The sequence below is a fragment of the Antechinus flavipes genome, chromosome 3 (genome assembly GCF_016432865.1).
Source record: "Antechinus flavipes isolate AdamAnt ecotype Samford, QLD, Australia chromosome 3, AdamAnt_v2, whole genome shotgun sequence".
Classification (NCBI taxonomy): domain Eukaryota; kingdom Metazoa; phylum Chordata; class Mammalia; order Dasyuromorphia; family Dasyuridae; genus Antechinus; species Antechinus flavipes.
This window is the reverse complement of record NC_067400.1, coordinates 78,153,565-78,169,704: the sequence shown is the minus strand read 5'-3', so window position 1 is coordinate 78,169,704 and position 16,140 is coordinate 78,153,565. Positions and strand designations below refer to the sequence as shown.

The 16,140-nt window shown below is 32.6% G+C and overlaps 1 protein-coding gene across 2 annotated transcripts in view; it reads left to right on the top strand.

Annotated features, from left to right (window-relative positions):
• The window catches only part of ZDBF2 (zinc finger DBF-type containing 2), a 128,031-nt gene extending 112,383 nt beyond the window's left edge, over window positions 1–15,648 (top strand). Inside the window, exon 14 of one of the 2 annotated variants that reach the window (XM_051983703.1) lies at window positions 15,235–15,648. In XM_051983703.1, coding sequence (XP_051839663.1) covers window positions 15,235–15,267 — 33 coding nt within the window. In that variant the 3' untranslated portion in view covers window positions 15,268–15,648. Of the gene's footprint in view, window positions 1–12,018; window positions 12,433–15,234 lie in introns of those variants that run through there. The other variant, XM_051983702.1, reaches the window with a different exon arrangement.
• Window positions 15,649–16,140: the final 492 nt, after the last annotated feature.

The window sequence follows — 16,140 nt, the reverse complement described above, 5'->3', positions numbered from 1 at the left end:
CTTATTTATTTTTATATACATTATTAAATCTTGGTGAAATATTTGATACTGCAGGATGTAGAGCATCTTCAGTGCTTTTTTCAGAGTTGATCGATTATTTTGATTTTATAATTGTCAGTGCTGAGAATTCAACTTTGCATGAATATATAGTACAAAATAGCAGAAACATGTATAGAGCCATTTCAGAAATTCTTGGAAATTCTGTCCTAATCCCAAGCCAAAATTCTTTTAACATTTTTTTAGGAAATTCAAATTTTAAACATGTGTCTCTTGATAACTTGGCAAATTTTTCTTAAACTTTTAATAGCAGATGATTGATGTTTTTAATTTCAATTGAGAGATTTATGAACCTAATTTAGTTTTTTATAATCAAAATTTGAAGGGAAGTAATTCTTAAACTGTGTCTCCAGGCACTTCAGATGATCAAATATAAGTCTTACAATTAAACCTTTAGGAAGGTAATTATAAAATGATTTGTAGCTGTAAACATTTCCAAAGAACCATTTTCCATCTTATTCTTTTTATATGTTAACTTTTTTTAAAGTAAAACTTTCAATTTTATCTTTTAATATAAATGTTAAAAATTTTTCCCCCTTGAAGTGACATGCCTAAATCATTGAGTTTTCCTAAAATATCCAACAAATAACACAGTTTTGAGAGCCATAAATCATTATGAAAAACTGATCTAACTCTGGTGATTTTTTTTTTTTGGCCACAAATACTTCCCAATGGATCATGCAGTGAGTAAAAGTGATATGTTCATTGCCACCAGCTTTAATTTTTGCTACAAATCCAACATTCTCACCCATCATTGCTCCAGCACCATCTGTACAAACTCCAATGCAATTTTTCCTTCATTTGTGAAACATTTATCAATTTTAAGATATATTGCTTTCCCTCTTCCAAAGGGTGCCCTTCAAAAAAGGTGACAAACAATACTTTTTCATAATTCTTCCTTCATAAACATATCTTATATAAAATAACAACTGTGTCATGTTAGAAATGTAAGAAATATCTAACTGAATTGCAAATCTTGGATTGCCGGTAAGCCTAGTAATAAGCTCCTGGAATTGGTCATTACTTATTTCAGAAGTTCTCTTGGAAGCAGTCTTATTTGATAAAGGAATTTTATGAATTTCATCTCCAAATTTTTTCCTATGAACTATTTCTAACATTTTAATAGCAGCAGGTTACACAAAATCTTCCTTCACATAAGGCTTTTTAGTTTTTACAATTAAATAAGAAGTTTCATAAAATACAAGTAAATACTTTTCATTGACAGTAACAGATTTCTTAAAACATTGTTTTTTATTATTTGAAAATTTAAAAAATCATTTAAAATATTCCTTTAGTTTATTGCATGCTTGGTATTAAGATATTGTTTCAGTTTGGCTGATTTCATGGCAAAACTTTATTATAAATTTAGCAAAGATATTTTTCCACACCATCATCATCATTAGAAGTAAATCCACATTGCAAAAATAATTTGAAATATTTTCTTTTTTGGTCAATTTAGGTGTACTACAACATGGTAGTGAAGACTCTGCCATATTGTCATCAGTATTTTTATATCTTCTATCTAAATTTAATTACTTATCCCCAAACTGAAAAATATTCTTGCCTTAAAATATAAATAAATATTGCTAATAATTTCTCAAATAAAACCTTTCAAATAAAACCTTTGTGTTCAATTTTTAAATTGACATTCACATGTATATACAATGGTGATTTTGGGAAAATATTGTTAAAAGATTTTTGTCCTTATTTGGTTCAATTAAACACATGTCTCAGTAAAAAAAAAAAAAAACAAAACAGCAATTAAAAAAACAAATATTCTAACACAATCCAATTTAAAGATATACTCACTTGATACTTATCTGCTAAGGAACGACAGTAAAAAGTATTAATACTCTTTATTTTCCATAATTAAGCTATAATGTTTCTGAAAGGGAAGAAAACAGGAGAAACATTGCAATTCCATAATATACAATAGTTCTGAATCTGAGCCAAGATGTTTCTGGCAGCGTTTGTTGGCATTGTATAGTATGACAGCATGTGCAACGCAAAGTGCACATGTTGTGTATTCAGAATCAAGGCTGCAGTGAAATTGCCCAAGTGCCAGATCTGGAGTCAGGAAGATTCATCTTCCTCAGTTCAAATGGCCTTAGACACTTAGTAGCTGTGGGACTCTGGGAAAGTCATTTAATCCTGTATGCTTCAGTTTCCTTATTTGTAAAATAAGCTGGAAAGAGAAATGGCCAAGAACACTTCCCAGAGACTTGGACACAACTGAAAAATGATTGGACAATAACGACAACAGAAAAATGTTCTAACAACTAAAGCTATGCAAAAGTGGAATTGGATGCTTGGTAATGGATTTTTGTTGCTAGAAATCTTCTGAGTAAATGCTGGATGACCACTTGTTGGGGATATCATACAGGCATTCTTGTTCACATGCAGTTTGGATGAGGGTGTTTCTTAGTTGTCTTCCAACAGACATTCTGTAATTAGAATTTCAGTTTTATGCTTACAGCCTCATGCTGGGTGGCCACCTGGGTTCTACTACCAGCTCTGTCACTAATTAGTTGTTTTATTTGGAGGAAATCATTTCAGTTCTCTGGAGCTTACTTTCTTCATCAATAAAATTCTGCCCTGGCAGTTTGGTGAAATCTAGGGACCTCTTCTTAGAATAATATTATTAAATATGTAAAATGAAATGCTTAGAATTACATAGGAAATAAATTACATTGAAATACAATTATCAAATAAAAAATGACAAGTTTATAAGCCATAGATTAAGATCCTTCATTATTAGACTGTCTCTAAGATCTCTTTGAACATTCCATGGAGCTTTGAGTATGGGGTCAACTTACCAACCATTTTTAAAGAACATGTTAGATTGATTAATTTTGAAAATGTCCCAGACAGACTCATTCTAGTTTTTTCTCCAAACAAGTCACTTATAGTCACATTTTTAGATAACAAATTAGCAACCACAACCATCCCAAACAGTTCTAATACTTAAACTCTTGGGGCACTTAATACCCTTCCCTGTAGCTGAATGATTCAAATATCCTTCCCATCAGTGGATCATGACATTGCCTCCTTTGACTTTCTCACTAGAAGTTCTTACCATGAAGAATTATTCCTCTGTGTTAGAAAAAGCCAGATGCATTGGCATTGTCTCCAGAAAATGTATAGATTGAACCAACTTTACCTGGGAAGGAAGGGAAGACTTTAGAAATATTATTTATTTATTTCATATTCAATAATATTTTATTTTTTTCCAATTACATGTAAATACAATTTTCAATGCTTACTTTTAGATGATTTTGATTTGCATTGTTTGCTTCCCTTTCTTCCCTCTCATCTTCTTAAAACAGCAAGCAATCTAATATTGTTATCCATGTACAATAATAGTAAATATAATTCCACATTAGTTATGTTATGTAAGCAGAATCAGAACAAAAGGGCAAGACCACAAGAAAGAAAAAAACAAAAAAAAATGAAAATAACATGCTTCAATTTGCATTCAGACTTCATGATTTGTTCTCTGGATGTGGATAGCAGTTTCCATCAAGAATCTTTTGGAATTGTCTTAGATCACGGTATTCCTAAGAATAGCAAGATCTATCAAAGTTGATTGTTGCACAATGATGCTATTACTGTTTAAAATGTTCTCCTGATTCTGCTTACTTCATTCAACATCAGTTCATGTAAGTCTTCCCAAGTTTTTCTGAAATCAGCCTGCTCATCATTTCTTATAGAACAATTGTATTCCATTACATTCATATACCTCAATTTGTTCATCCGTTTCCCAATTGATGTGAATGTATTCAGTTTCCAATTCTTTGTCACCACAAAGACAGGTGATATAAACATTTTGATACATGTGGATTTCTTCTCCCTTTTTTGTGATCTCTTTGGAACAGATCTAGAAATATTTTTCAAATCCTTTTTCCTAAGTACTTTAGCACAGATTAGCATGTCATATTATTTTACAGTAACCCTAGAAGGCTCAGAAAACCTGGCCCTGAGAGAATAAGAAAAGAATGTCGAAGTTGTACTAAATCCAGATTGGGATAGTTTGGAGGTATTAAAAAGAAATGATGAGATTAATAGCGTACTACAATGAGGGTTTTCCAAATCCAGAAAGAACCTAATAGATCTTTTACAAAGAACACATATGGCAGGGGTTCTTAGCTTAGGCTCTATGAACTTATTAGTTTAAAAATCTATTTTTTGGTGTGATAATTATAGTTTTATATCATTGATTTTGTTTTTAATTTTATGTATTTAATTTTGAATTGAAATACATTATTCTGAGAAGGGATTGATGGGCAAAATGTTGATTTAATGTTATAACATTATTATCAATAAGTTATTAACTTAACAAAACATTATTAAGAACCCCTGACTTAGGGTGAGTACCTGGGATACTGGGGTAATACCTAAAATGGAAGGAGAGCAATAAAAATAGAATTTGCCTACATCATGATTTTGTTTATGACTAGCCGCTTCTATACAGTCCACATGTAAGAGGAAATGTGATTCTGGAGGGCAAAATTGATTACACAGCTGCATTTTTTTTTAATGTGTGGATATGATACAAGTCTAAGTGTCATTTGGCTATTGTAATGCATATGCAAGGCTCTGAATCAAGATCCGTGCTCTAGCTCTTATACCATACTACCTCTTTTATTATTTTTATTATTATTAAAACTTTTATTTTATTATTATTGTTAAAGCTTTTATTTTCAAAGCATATGCACAGATAATTTTTCAATACTAATCCTTGCATAGCCTTGTGTTTCAGATTTTCCCCTTCTTCCTCCCACCTCCTCCCCTAGATGGCAAACAATCTAATATATGTTATACATATTAAAATATATATTAAATTCAATATGTGTAAACATATTTATACAATTCTCTTGCTGCTCAAGAAAAATCATATCAAAAAGAAAAGAAAATGAGCAAGAAAACAAAATGCAAGCAAAAAACAATAAAAAAATGAGATGTTATATTGTGATCCACACCCAGTCCCCACAATCCTCTCTCTAAGTATAGATGGCTCTCTTCATCACAAGATCATTGGAAATAGCATCAATCATCTCATTGTACACAGCTGCATTTTGAAAAGGACTAAAGATACTAAAGTATTATTTTCTTTCATTGGAAGTCAGAAATTTTGGCACCCAAATCTATTTCAGAAAGGACTTCCTTGTCCTTTTTCAATGGCAAATTCAGCATTATCTAATTCTTATCAATGAAGGAGCTGTTTGCACCTAAAAAGAGTGGTTAAGCATGTTTTCTTGATAGATTTCAAGGTCCATGGGGCAGAGATAGAGACTATGAAACGTAAAGATGGGGCCACACCTTGAAAGAAATCCAAGTCTTTGAATATTCATTTACATATGAAAATGACAGTTATTCCTCTATTTGCAGAAAACTCCAAGGAGAATCTAAGAAATTTAAATGGCTAGTCATGATAAGTGAGATATGGCAGCTAGGTTGTCCAATAGGATTGAAGTCAGGAAGACACATCTTCCTGAGTTGAAATCTAGCCTCAGACACTTATAAGCTATGTGTCCCTGGGCATTTCAACCTTGTGCGACTCAGTTTCTGTAAAATGAGCTGAAGAAGAAAATGGCAAATGACCCCAATATCTTTGCCAAGAAAACCCCAAATGGAGTCACAAAGAGTTGGACATGACAGAACAACAACAATAAGTAACTGAAGAAACCCAGTCTCTGAATCAGGAAGAATCGCTGAACAGAAGCCATACTTTGATCCCAAGTCTGGTCATGAAGAGTTTTAAATGGCTGAACAACAACATGTTTCTCCTACCTCCTACCTGGAAGGTGGCATCCTCAGTGCTGAGGCCCTGAAAAAGTCAAAAAAGAGAGGCTTTTGTCTTTCTAGATTAAGGATCTCTATCTTTTATGAAAGAATACAGTGGCTCTTCAGCTAAAAAAAAGTGCTATTATACTCGGACAGAAGGAGCCCAGTAGCACCCAAATGATGTGATACTTTGCCCATGAAGATGAAATCCCACCAAGTCCAATGTAACTGTCTAACCAGCAGAAATATTATTCTCTAAGAACATCCATTCAAACGGAGTAACAGAGTCTTTGTCTATCACTGTGAACCCAGTTCTTGGATGTAGGATTTTTTCCTTTCTCATATATTATATTCCAATATTTTCTTTTAAAGTATTAGATTGTAATTCTATCTGATTTTAATTGTGATTCCTCAATACATGGTCTGACTTTTCTTGGCTGTTTGCAATATTTTTTCTTTGACTTGGAGCTCTGGAGTTTGGCAGTCATATTAGTAAAGGAGAAAAATTTAGGGCATCTTTTTCATGTTAATCTTGAGATTCTATATATTTGCCTTTTAATTCCTAATTTTCTCATTATTGCTCAAATATATATGATTCAATTTTTCATTATATCCTGCTTTTCTGTGAGGTCAATCATTAAGTTAATAATATCAAGTCTTATATTATATTAAGTCCTTGTGTCACTGATAGTTTCCCCCTATACTCTTTCTTTTCCTCATTACAATTAAGGCATACCTTTATTTAAAAAAAAAGAAATGAAATAAGAAAGGAGGAAAAAATAAGGAGAACTGAGGGGTACATTGAAAAATTCAATTGTTATATACTCATTTTTTGATACCTCATTGCTGAAAATGAGCATAGGAATGGTGTCTCATTTTCTCTTTTTTGGAAGAAAGCTTGTTCTGTATAATTTTGCAACATTTATCTTGGATTATTTTGTAGTTATTTTTCTTCCCATTTACATCAATATAGTCATAGTTTATTTTTTGAGCCCAGTAATTTTTCAATCATCTCTCTGAACGTTGTTTTTATTTTATTATTTTTTTGCTGAGGCAATTGGGGTTAAGTGACTTGCCTAGCATTACAAAGCTAGGAAGTATCAAATATCTGAGACCACATTTGAATTCAGGTCTTCCTGACTTCAGGGCTGGTACTCTATTCACTGTGCCATTTAACTGTCTCCTTGTTTTTGTTTTAGTTTGTTTTTTCATAGTCTTTGAGAGGCTCAGATATTATGTCTGTCTGTCTATCTGTCTGTCTGTATTTTTTATTCCAAGTGTCTTTGCCTAAAGTATTAAACAATTAAAAAAAACCACAATTTTCATATCCTTATTCATTTCCTTAGTCTCTCTACTTAATTTCCCTTCTATGGAGTTTTAAGTTCAGAACATTTGTTGTGCGTCCTTTGTTTTCTGAGAAGCCCAATGACATCATGAGGTGATTTTTTTGACTTACACTAAATTGTATTTCAATTCAGTGAATCAGAGTACTGCAAAGTTGTTTGAATAATTACCCTCAGAAGATTAGAAGGCTGAATGGTTTTTGAGGGCTAACTGGTAGAAATGGCAGAAAAGTCAACCCCTTTGCTACTATTTCTAAGCTCTTTTTTCTTTTACTTTTAGAGTCACTGACATATGATAAATAGGAAGTTGAAAGCAACCAGACAAAGCCTTTGTGTTACAGGGATCCTCGAACTTTTTAAATAGAGGGCCAGTTCATTGTCCCTCAGAGTGTTGGAGGGCTGGACTATAGTAAAAACAAAAACTTTGTTTTGTGGGCCTTTAAATAAAGAAACTTCATAGCTCTGGGTGAGGGGGATAAACATCCTCAGCTGCTGCATCTGGCCCCCTGGCTGTAGTTTGAGGACCCCTGCAACTTCTGGCTTTCTGCCAGTCCATATCATGGAATCCTAAATCCTAAGGATGGAAAATTTAATCCTTAGAATCCTTAATATCAGCTGGAATTCCCAAATTATAATTGCAGGTGAGGGCAAGTAGAACACAGTAACCAATAGTTCAGTCTTATTCTGATTTAAAATTTTTTTTCAAGGGGATTACCTTTTCATTATATTCTCCTGAGATGTTGATCCTTTGTTACTTCTGGCATATTTCTTACCATTTTTGAGGCATTAGTAGAGGGAACTAGGTTTGTCTAGAGTCTTTTATTCCACCATCAACCTTTATTCCTCACTTGGCAGGCAGAGATTTAGGGTTAGAAGAAACAAAATACTAGGACTGGATCCTAAGGTCCTTCTGATCTATTCATAAATGATACTCTTGTGTTTCTTGTGAGAATTCTCTTTAATTACAAAGATACTATTTTTAGTAAATCACCTCTTCTGATACATTCAATGCTTCATTAAATATATTAGTTTATGACCAGATGAAAATCTTATTGTTTTTCATTATGAGTTTTGAACCAGTTAAATGGAACTTCTTTCTTTGAATTACCCACATACTTAACTTCCAAGGGGAAAAAGTGATTGACAGACACCCTGCTGACTTTTTCTGAAGTTACAAAGGATTTGAGAAATGAGTTCAAATAATTTTGTTTGCCAGAGTCCTTTAACGTTTACTCTTCTCCTTCACAAATAACCAGAGAAAGGAAGACTATCAATATTCAATACCAACACTTTTCAAAAGAAAATAAAATGATGTTAGTTCAGTAATTAAATTTTCTTAATTTTTAATTTTTTGAAGAGAAAATGTTCCAATAGCATGGCCTAAATTCATTTTGAGGAAGAAAGTGTCAATGGGATTTATGCCAACAATAATCAGTGAAAAGATATTTTCCCAGTGTATATGCTGAAACTGTATCCTTTTACTTTCAATTTTCCCAAATAAATGACATCTGTTAGTGCTTAACTGATGACTGTTAGGGAAGCATTTTGAAGATGAAAAATGTCAAAAGAATGCCAAGTATTATTACTGTCATTATATTTATTAAAGCAGAGTGTCTTCTTGTTTGTAGAAAAGTCAATAGATTAAAAAGTGACTTAGTTGAAGGTGCACAGTTAGAGGAAGACAACAATAATTGGGGAGGTTCAATAAGATGATATCCAAGCTATAATATCTAAATCCTGTGATTTTAAAGTATCAGTAAAATAACTATCAAAGTACTATTACTTCTCAAATCAGATCAAGAAAACAAATTTAATTGTGAAAATAAAGCTGAAGGGGATCTTTTCTAAAGGTGTGATGAAATTATTTCCATCCCATTGATGTTTTCACCAAAGATTTTTCTTAAAATAAAGGGTGTGCCAAAAATTTTCATCTAGTTTTAAGCTATTGAAGTTTATGCTTTTTAATCATTAAAACTTGAAACTGAATGATGACTTTTGGAACTCTTTGTATTTATAAAACCCTCAGCTTAGGTGACAGGCTTTAACTATGAATAGAGGTCATAAATGTTCTCAAAGGCCACAATATCTGAAGACTCTGGTCTTTAGTGTTTTTTGGTAACTTCTTGTCAGTGGCATGGATATTAGTGTGGCAACTGAAAAGGATGCTGAAAGTAGATTCAAGGGACCTTGGTTCAAAAAATTCCAGATTTTCCATTTACTATGTTTGTTATTTGGAAAAAAGTCATTTGACCTTGTTAATCCTTCATTTCCCAAGCCATTCTCCAATTGATAAATGGTCAAAGGATATGAACAGACAATTTTCAGAGGATGAAATTGAAACTATTACCACCCATATGAAAGAGTGTTCCAAATCATTATTGATCAGAGAAATGCAAATTAAGACAACTCTGAGATACCACTACACACTTGTCAGATTGGCTAAGATGACAGGAAAAAATAATGATGAATGTTGGAGGGGATGCGGGAAAACTGGGACACTAATGCATTGTTGGTGGAGTTGTGAACGAATCCAACCATTCTGGAGAGCAATCAGGAATTATGCCCAAAAAATTATCAAATTGTGCATACCCTTTGATCCAGCAGTGTTTCTATTGGGCTTATACCCCAAAGAGATACTAAAAAAGGGAAAGGGACCTGTATGTGCCAAAATGTTTGTAGCAGCCCTGTTTGTAGTGGCTAGAAACTGGAAAATGAATGGATGTCCATCAATTGGAGAATGGCTGGGTAAATTGTGGTATATGAATGGTATGGAATATTATTGTTCTGTAAGAAATGACCAGCAGGATGAATACAGAGAGGCTTGGAGAGACCTACATGAACTGATGCTAAGTGAAATGAGCAGAACCAGGAGATCATTATACACTTCGACAACAATATTGTATGAGGACATATTTTGATGGAAGTGGATTTCTTTGACAAAGAGACCTGAGTTTCAATTGATAAATGACGGACAAAAGCAGCTACACCCAAAGAAAGAACACTGGGAAACGAATGTGAACTATCTGCATTTTTGTTTTTCTTCCCGGGTTATTTATACCTTCTGAATCCAATTCTCCCTATGCAACAAGAGAACTGTTCGGTTCTGCAAACATATATTGTATCTAGGATATACTGCAACATATCCAACATATAAAGGACTGCTTGCCAACTAGGGGAGGGGGTGGAGGGAGGGAGGGAAAAAAAATCGGAACAGAAATGAGTGTCAATATAAAGTAATTATTAAATAAAAATTAAAAAAAATCCTTCATTTCCTCAATCATAAAATTATAAAATTTGGACTGTAGGAACTTTGGGATCACTTCTCCCTCTAAATCAGTGATTCATTGTTGTTGTACAGTCATTTTAGTCATATTTGACTCTATTATCTCTTTTGGTTAAGGGACTAGAATAAAGCAACTGCCATTTTCTTCTCCAGCTCATTCTGTAGATGAGGAAACTGAGACAAACAAGGTTAAATGATTAAGGTTAAGTGAATAAGGATCACATGGCTAGTAAAAATATCTGAAGCCAGATTTAAACTTGGGAAGATGAATTTTACTGTCTTCAGCTCTGGCACTCTATCCATTACCTGATGATTCTATAACAATAGTCTATGCAGAGTGAGTGTTTACATATACTGATTGCAATAATATAGGAAAAAATAGGGAAATGATAAATAATTGTCAATCTCCTGTCTACAAACATTTGACATAAGATGAGCAAGAGTGTGTTGGGAGCTGATGTTACTGGTACTCTTGTCTGGGGTAGCTAACATCTTCAGAGTTTCCTGGGAGGCATAGTCACTTGACACCCTTCCTAGCCCATCCCAACCAAGTAAAGGTGCTGAAAGAGTCCCTACCCTCTTCTGCTTCCCATGATACTTGCCCCTAAAAGTAGTTGGAGGTCTTGCTCCTTTGAAAAGAGAACTCCTTTTCCCTTTATGAGATGTTCCAAGAGCTCCCCCCGATCCCTTTTCTGGAGTGGTCTTCTATTTCTATAGAAGTAGAAACTTTACAGAAATTCCTGATGGATTGGGCCAATGTGCTAAAGGTCATGGTGATAGTTATGGAATAGAGAGGAGTTTTGGAGATAGGACTATGGTGATAAATTTCTAGTAAGCCTGATTAAAATTGAGCCACCTTTTATCATTAAAAAATTATAAATATTAATATAGCATAGCATAGCTTGGAATAATGTGACATGGTATGGCATAGCATAGTATAGCATAATGTTAAATAATGTGATATGACATAGTATAATAAAAATATAACAACATAATACATGTACTATAATAATATGATGCTCTTTTTCTCTCTCTGCATATATATTTATATATATTATATATGTATATCTCAAATTTCTAACCAGATACTGATGAACTTTTGGAACATTAACTTATGGTAAATTTAGAGTGCTTAAATTAATGATCTTTCTTTATGTTTGTAACATGAACAAATTGGCTAGAAGGGCTATTTTTTGGAACATGCCAAATAGTCTCTGGTTGTTCCTGGTTGCTACAGGGGAACTTGGGAGGGCTAATCTCCATTCATGTTATGACCTATCATTAAGAATCTCATTATTGGCTGCTGAGCTGGGGGGGAAAAAAAACAAAAAACTTAAGACACTTAAGATTTTTAAAAAGAGAAAATAGTTTCCAATTCCTCTTGACTATGATTGTTGGGGTAGCAATAAATGATTCCAGGAAAGGAGAGAGAAAAACTGAATTTTGCCATGGTATCATGACGATTCTGTTGCTTCTTACATGAGGCATAAACTTATTCCAGGGGCTTTTGGTGGTCTTTGACTTTTTGTGTTTGTTTTCTCTCTTTCCTAGGTGAATGAATACCCTGAGAGGGATATGTACTGACAATCTTAGAAGCCTGAGAGATCTGGAGATTCTCCTGTAGTTCCATCAGCCCCTATAGATGAGTAGCAATGAGAACGTCTGACAGCAGGGGGAAGTATCTGCATCAGAGAGAGAGAAGCCACTTTGAAAAAAATCAAGTCTGTCTGTTTGGACAGTGCCCAGGACAGAAGTAAAATGTGAAATACTTAATCAGCAGCATTGTACAGCTGTTCTAAACTATGATGGGCCTTCAAATATTCACTTCACAACCAATTGTAAGGATAGTATAAAGTTCTTGAATAATGTTCTAAGCATTCTGTTAACAGGACCTGGGGTTCTTGATAACTTTAGCATGCCTTTTTGTGTAGCAATAAATGATGTGAGCCCAAACTGTCTTTTTAATTCTGTCATGATTATTTTTCATTCTTCTCTTCTATATATAGCCATAGCTATTACTATAATAGCCACTATTTCTTTGGGATTGATGTAAGGTTAGGCAGTATAAGTCAATAGCAGCCCCATCCCCTAAAAAAAGATTAGTCTTCCTCAGAGATGAGTCTAGGTGCAAACTTCAATGGCTGAATAATAGATGATCTTTAGATGAAGGTTTGTAGGTGCCAAGTCATTCTATGCCCTTTGCTGAATTTTTTAAAGCCTTCTTTTTGGACTATTTTTTAAGGAGAAAGATTAAAACTTTGGAACCATCTTCTTTAAAATAATTAAAAAAAAAGCTATAGCATAAGGGAGAAAATATGGTACTATAAATGTTATTCCTAAGGAAGAATATTTGTGTTGAATAAGGATTTCATTTATACTTTTTTATTTGTGCTTCATTTCTTATGATCTTAGAGTTAAATAGGATTAGGTTTAGATTTTTGAGTTTAGGTATCATCTAGTTTAAGTTTTACCCTAGAAAAATTCTTGCTATAATATACTTGGAAATTGGGTTTCAGGTTTTGCTTGATGAATTCTATACCAGGAACCACCATCTCTCAAGGCAGAATTAGTCATTCCACTTCTAATCATAGTAATAGCTAACATTTATATATAAGCACATATAATATTTAATATCATATATTACATATATTATATGCAATATAATATATAAATATATAATATTTAATGTTTGCAAAACTTACATGTATATTTATATCATTTATTTCTTATAACATCCTTAATGATGCAGATGCTATTATTATCCCCTTTGTTAAAACCCGAGGCACAAAGAGGTTAAGGTATTTGCTTGGGGTTACAGAGCTAAGTATCTGAAGCAAGATTTGAGCTCCAGTGTTCTTAGCTCCAGCAGTCTATCTACTATGCCATGACTGTACTAATTACGAATTTTTCTTATGAATTTTTTTTGATGTCAAGCTCAAATTTGCTTCTTTGTACCTTCCTCCTTTTTGCTCCTTTTCTCATTGCTGGGATCAAATAGAAGACCTCAGGAACTAGTTTAAAGGATTTCAATAAGTCCAAAAGTTGAGGCGCTAGGTGGTTGTAGTGGATAGAGTACTAGCCCTGAAGTCAGGAAGACCTGAGTTCAAATCAGACCTCAGACATTTAACACTTTCTAGCTGTGTGACCCTGGGGCAAGTCATTTAACCCAATTGCCCAAGGGGGGAAAAATCCAAAACAAATGTTACTGCAATGAAAATCTGTGTGAAATGAAAATACTTTCAAGTCTCTATATACCACATATTTAATGCAGTATTTGAAGCATAAGAAAGGTTAAAAAAAACAAAAAACAAAATCCCATTAGATTTGAGGTAAGGAGATCCGGATTTGAATTTTGATTTTGTTTTTTAATAGTTTAGTGACCTTGGGTAAATCCCTTAACTGCTTAATGATTCCTTAATCTGCAAAATAAATGGATTAGACTAGCTTTCTAAGGGATCTTTCAGTTTTTAATTCTAAAATACTATGATATGAGAACATAGGAATTGTCATAAGGAGCCAGGGCATTTCCTTAGAGTAACACCTTAGTGTGTGGTGGAGAGTTGTCCAGCTGCTACTAATTTACAGAAGGATGGAACATAGATAAATATATTTATGCTCCCCACAAAGAAACTGACTAGCAAATTGTGTGAACTCTTCTGGAAATTCAGACTCCTCTATTATTCTGGAATTAAACATGTGGATGGGTATATCTCCCCTACCTCTCACCATGCATCTCTTGTACATTTCACATTTACTCTTTTTGACTGATTCTGGTACCAACCTCTCTACCTTTGCTTCTGGCCCTGCTGCTCAGCCCCCTGTATCTTTGGTAATTGTATAGAGCCTATCTCTTGGCCCTCGGAAGCAGGGTATCTTTTGGCCTGATTGTTATTAGATCCCTAATTTAGGAAATTTTAGCCTCAGTACATGGTAGATCCTATCTGTCTTCAGCTCAGGAAAAATGGTTTAAGTCTAGTATTAGTAGCCGCAAGAGACTTGTTTTGAAAGAGCATGATGTATTTGTGATAATTTTAAAAGTTAGAGGCATATTTCTCAAACCTGCTAGCTAACCTTAATGACTTATTACAGATCTAGATCTGTGATCCATTAATTTATCTGACTCTAAATTTTTTAATCTTCTGACAATGATTTTTTTTGCTATATTTGGGAAACTGTATAATAAAGTGATGTTCTGTTGAAGCAATGTTCATATATAGTTTCCCACAGTAGCAATGAAATCCAAGTGGAAAATGAAAGGAAATTTTTTTTTCATAAATTTCTTTTTTAAGCAGTACTTGGAATACCAGTTATACCTTATTACAATTACTGATAGAGTGTTAAATATCCTTATCACTTCCACAAAAAGCATCTCTAAGCAGCATCTAAATTTAGAAACTTACTTTCATTGAATCCTTTGCTGCAGTGAATCCTCAACTGTAGGCCCTTGAGGTATGTGTGATATTAAATTCTCATCCTCTATTTTGTTTTGTTTTGTCATGGGTTTGAGTTCAAGTAAAGTCAACAAACATTTATTAAGTGCTTATGATGTGCTAGACTCTCTGTTAAGTGATTGAAATATAAACAGAAATGAAAAGACAGTCCCTATCCTCAGGAGCCTAACATAAAATAAAGCTAAAAAGGAGAGAGAAAAACTGAATTTTGCCATGGTATCATGACGATTCTGTTGCTTCTTACATGAGGCATAAACTTATTCCAGGGGCTTTTGGTGGTCTTTGACTTTTTGTGTTTGTTTTCTCTCTTTCCTAGGTGAATGAATACCCTGAGAGGGATATGTACTGACAATCTTAGAAGCCTGAGAGATCTGGAGATTCTCCTGTAGTTCCATCAGCCCCTATAGATGAGTAGCAATGAGAACGTCTGACAGCAGGGGGAAGTATCTGCATCAGAGAGAGAGAAGCCACTTTGAAAAAAATCAAGTCTGTCTGTTTGGACAGTGCCCAGGACAGAAGTAAAATGTGAAATACTTAATCAGCAGCATTGTACAGCTGTTCTAAACTATGATGGGCCTTCAAATATTCACTTCACAACCAATTGTAAGGATAGTATAAAGTTCTTGAATAATGTTCTAAGCATTCTGTTAACAGGACCTGGGGTTCTTGATAACTTTAGCATGCCTTTTTGTGTAGCAATAAATGATGTGAGCCCAAACTGTCTTTTTAATTCTGTCATGATTATTTTTCATTCAATATATATATATATATATATATATATATATATATATATATATATATATATATATATATATATATATATATATATATATATATATATATATATATATATATATATATATATATATATATATATATATATATATATATATATATATATATATATATATATATATATATATATATATATATATATATATATATATATATATATATATATATATATATATATATATATATATATATATATATATATATATATATATATATATATATATATATATATATATATATATATATATATATATATATATATATATATATATATATATATATATATATATATATATATATATATATATATATATATATATATATATATATATATATATATATATATATATATATATATATATATATATATATATATATATATATATATATATATATATATATATATATATATATATATATATATATA